At 35.2% G+C, this 4,302-nt stretch overlaps 1 protein-coding gene across 2 annotated transcripts; it reads left to right on the plus strand.

The window, feature by feature from the left end:
• Nucleotides 1-1,446: 1,446 nt before the first annotated feature.
• Nucleotides 1,447-2,602, plus strand: LOC110922337 (GEM-like protein 6). Of its 2 annotated transcripts, none has more exons than XM_022166657.2 (3): nucleotides 1,447-1,666; nucleotides 1,762-2,036; nucleotides 2,160-2,602. In XM_022166657.2, exons 1-3 carry the CDS (start codon nucleotides 1,510-1,512, stop codon nucleotides 2,343-2,345), a joined length of 618 nt encoding a protein of 205 aa, XP_022022349.1. In that variant the 5' UTR covers nucleotides 1,447-1,509; the 3' UTR covers nucleotides 2,346-2,602. The 2 variants fall into 2 exon arrangements, with proteins under 2 accessions (XP_022022349.1, XP_022022350.1); XM_022166658.2 differs by having other exon boundaries at nucleotides 1,765-2,036.
• The last annotated feature ends 1,700 nt before the right edge of the window (nucleotides 2,603-4,302 follow it).

The raw sequence follows: 4,302 nt of genomic DNA on the forward strand, positions 1-4,302 counted from the left end.
TTATAAGTTTTAACTGATCACCTTTTATTGTGTACATTTTGATATAAACTTATTGAAAATTGAGTTGTGCACAACACTAAATATTTTTTTTTTGTTTTTTTCTTTAACGGCGTAATCAGTTTATATATAACATGGACTAGCAACTCGTTAGCCACCACAAAAAATAATAATAAAAAATAGCTATAAGTTACAAATTACATCAAAATTACACCATCTTCTCCAATCTATCAATCTAACTTCTCCCTAATTTAATTCTACAAGAAAGATAAAGCCATTAGTTCTTCCATGATCTTCCTTGAGCATACCTCTGTGTTGTTAAAGACTTCTTTATATCTTGCTCCCATATACACCATAGGGAAATACTAGCCAAAGAGTAATAGCTAATAACCCAAGGTTATAATGTGCGAATTCACTAGGAATCCTTGAAGATTCACTAGAAATACAAATGAGAAAAAGAAATACAAAAAAGAAAAAAAAAATACCATCAATTTTTTACAAATACTTTCTAAAAACCACACTATATTTACAAAAATCCGTCAATAAATCCTTTTAAGAAAAATATAAAACTATGGGCTTGGCACATATGTATTTTACGCCTGTGTTTACCCTACTCTGGCCTTTGCAAATAAGAAATTTATGTAAGTGTAAAACTGTAATGAAATTAAAATCAATAAAAAATCTCACTAGTTATAGGTCGTGAAGGTAGCCCGATCATTAATCGAAAGTCATGTTAAACTTTTGTGATCTTTATTTCTTTGGCACTTTAATTCGTGTTGCTGTTATTCAAAGGTATTGTTTGAATCTTATCATGCAGTTTTTAATTTCCATTCTTATGGGACATCAAGGGTATATTTGGGAACCATCATGTGCTATTTGTACTTATGGCATGGCACAAGCATGGTATACACTGGGCGCTACATAAGGAGTGGAAAAGATCCTAAGATCTCAGTCCCATAACAAAAAAATTAAGTAGGAATCATAAACAAAAAATAAAGCTTTCTTCTTTACACCTCAATCAGATCAATAAAGAAAAATAAATGCCATGTCATTGCTTACATTTCTGTTTGCTTTTCTTGCTCATGTCATCTGCATCTGCATGTGACTTGTTTCCAAGTTGATTCTGATATGCTTTTCTCCAACTTCAGCACATTACCAACTGATGGATGTCTATGAAAGGACTAGTCAGCATGACAATAAAAAGTAAATGTCTAAACCTTATCGGAATGACGAATATCTTCTAAAGTAAGATGAGCCGAGAAAAAGGTAAAGCACTTCTAAATTGAGCGAATCAGGTCAAAATGGGTGAATCCATATTCAATGAGTCTTTATTTTATACCCAACATTCAACCTACCATTAACTATGACACATAGATGACTCATCCGATCAAAAGTTATGAACTTTATCAGCTTATAAATATCATGATCCAATAAACATCACCCAACAAATTCAGCATTAAGAGAGTTCCATACTTGCAAAGGAATCAAACTACAACAATCCGGCATCACAATATGGATAACAGACTCCCAGAAGTTGCCATGTGCATTCCAACCATATCAACAAGGGGACTACTTTTGTCTAAACCTCATCAGCCCCATTACCCTCTTCTTACTTCTTCAAAAATCAATGGTGCAGAAAGAGAGAGTTCTGTAGTCTCGAAAAACCATGGTAATTAATTAATAGTCTTGTGCTGATAATAGCAATCAAAATTTCCATCATATTTCTCTGTCCCTTGATCTAACAGAGTTTAATTTACTTTGCAGCAGGCTTTGGACCCAAGCTAATAGAAATAATTAAACACAAGTTGACCTATGGTTCCAAGATCCTACCACTTGGCCGCGGAGGAAAAATCTTTGAAAAGAGTTTCAGTGTCAGGGATGGTGAGAGGTTGTTGCATGCTTCCCGATGCTATATATACACTACAGCTGGTGCGATCTCAGGCATACTCTTCATCTCTACTGAAAGGGTTGGTTTTTGCAGTGATAGGTCCCTCAAAACATATTCTACCACAGGGAAGCTGTTAAAGTTCCAGTATAAGGTAGGCAACCTCCTCTGCTAACATAATCCGTACATGTGTTATGGAGTTAGGCAACCTCCTCTGCTAACATATTGTGCACATGTGTAATATATAGTATCCTGACATAATTGTTCGATTTTCTAGGTATCTGTTCCATTGAAAAAGATAGATGGAGTAGGAGAGAGCACGGACTTGAAGAGGCGATCTAACAAGTATATGGAGTTAGTAACGGTGGATGATTTCAACTTTTGGTTTTTGGGCTTTCCAAATTACAAGAAAACAGTAGAATGCCTTCGCCAGACAATCAGTCATGACTGCTTAAGTGATTAGTCTAGAACTATGGGGTTCTCAAGTATGGCTTCCAGTTTTTCAACCTATACAGTATCTGGCCTCAGGTGTCATTTGATGGCATATGAAGGCGTTAGATTGAGCGATCCAGGAATTTTTTTTGCGTAGCAAATCAGATTCATGTATGTATATCTTTAATGTCCATGAGTCTTATGGACAGTGGGGGATAGTTGGTAGATTTGTACATACACAAGACATTTTTCTTCATAGCTATAGTTGAATCACTGAATTTCATTGAAGGGATTTGTAAACTATCACTTTTACCAACAAACTTTACGATTGTTCCAAAAGGGATTAAATTAAAAAAGGTTTAATTAGGATAACAATCTTACACCGATAAAAACTGGGTACCACACCTATGAAATATGTTTGTCAAATGTTGATGCATGACAAATAGAATTTGAAGTCATGAATGAACACTCCATTAATGTTGCTCAAAACACATGATATAAAATTAAAACTCATCAAATCAAATTAGGGATGATAGACCTGTTTTTGCCAAAAAATGGGCTCATAAATGTCTGGTGCTTGGCTTCTCTAAATGAAGCAACAAAATGAAGCCTTCGCTTGACAATAAAGGTAACCGTTTTTTTACTACATGTAATTAACCTGTTAAAAACAAAGTTTCCAAATGGAAATTACATCAAGATAGAAGGTAAACGGGCAACAAGCTGTGCCGCTACCCCTTTTTGAATAGCAAAATTAAGTCTTTTAAAAAACAGGTAACCATATACATTTAAAAGCAATGACCTCAAGAAGGTAAAGTAGTGCCCCAGCAAATGTTCAAATACTAAGCACCAGTAATGGGATCGATGTGGATCCACCTAAAAGTTGTCAAAGTTATCCATCTTTACATTCCCATAAAAATTCAATATTCAACACACAAAGCCCATCAAGCTCAGTAAAAACTAAACTTCAACAAATAAAGAGACCTGCAGGAAACTACGCCAGATAATGGATTACAGATTCTTGAAACATGTTACTGGAGTTCCTAGGAAGTCAACCAAGGGGCTGCTACCCTCTTTCTACCACGTCTTCCAAGATCACTGGTATAGAAAGAGAAGACAGTTTTGCTGTCTGAACTAATAATCATGGCAAGTATATAGTAGCACTTGATCTAATCATAAACGATTCTAGTTCTTTCAATCGGTTTTATAGTATACGTAATTAGTTTGCAATATCCAGGTAGTTTAGGACCCAAACTACTTGAAATCACATCACACAAACTAAGCAATGTTTATAAAATCATCAAACTTTGTGGCCAACTTATAATCTTCAGGAAAGACTTCAGTATCAGAGAAGGCGATAAACTTGTGCAGGCTTTCCGATAACTGCCGAACTTCGCTTTGGTTGCATTTTGCGGTGATACGTCCATGATTAAAACATATTCTTCAACAGGTAAGTTGCTAAAGTTCCAATATAAGGTAAGGAAACACTCCATTTATTTCATCTGTTGCAGGTTTCATTGTTTTTCTGAACACAATCTTGAAGTACAAAATTTGTTGTGTGTAGGTATCCATTTCATTAGCATAGATAACCATAACGTAAGAAAATGAAGAATCGAAGCCAGCGAGTAACTATCTGGAGTTAGTGACTGTTGGTGATTCTAACTTCTGGTTACAAGTTTTATAAATTATAAGAAATCGTTAAGAAACCTCCATCACACAATCAATCTGGACTGCATAAGTAATTGATGTTGAAAATTGATCCTTATCTCCTGTAAATTCCAATGTAAGATCTTGTAGTTAGTTCTACATTTTGGTGCGTAGTTCAACTAGTTCTCTAAGGGGACTAGGGGTGGAATCACTAGTGATGGATTCCATCACTCCCACTATCCAATCAACTAATGCCATGTCATCAATCCAATTTCCATCACTAGTGATAGAAATGTAGGAGGGGTGGAATCACTAGTGATGGGGATTCCAATATACAAGTATTA

This window comes from Helianthus annuus, chromosome 17 (assembly GCF_002127325.2).
Source record: "Helianthus annuus cultivar XRQ/B chromosome 17, HanXRQr2.0-SUNRISE, whole genome shotgun sequence".
Classification (NCBI taxonomy): Eukaryota; Viridiplantae; Streptophyta; class Magnoliopsida; order Asterales; family Asteraceae; genus Helianthus; species Helianthus annuus.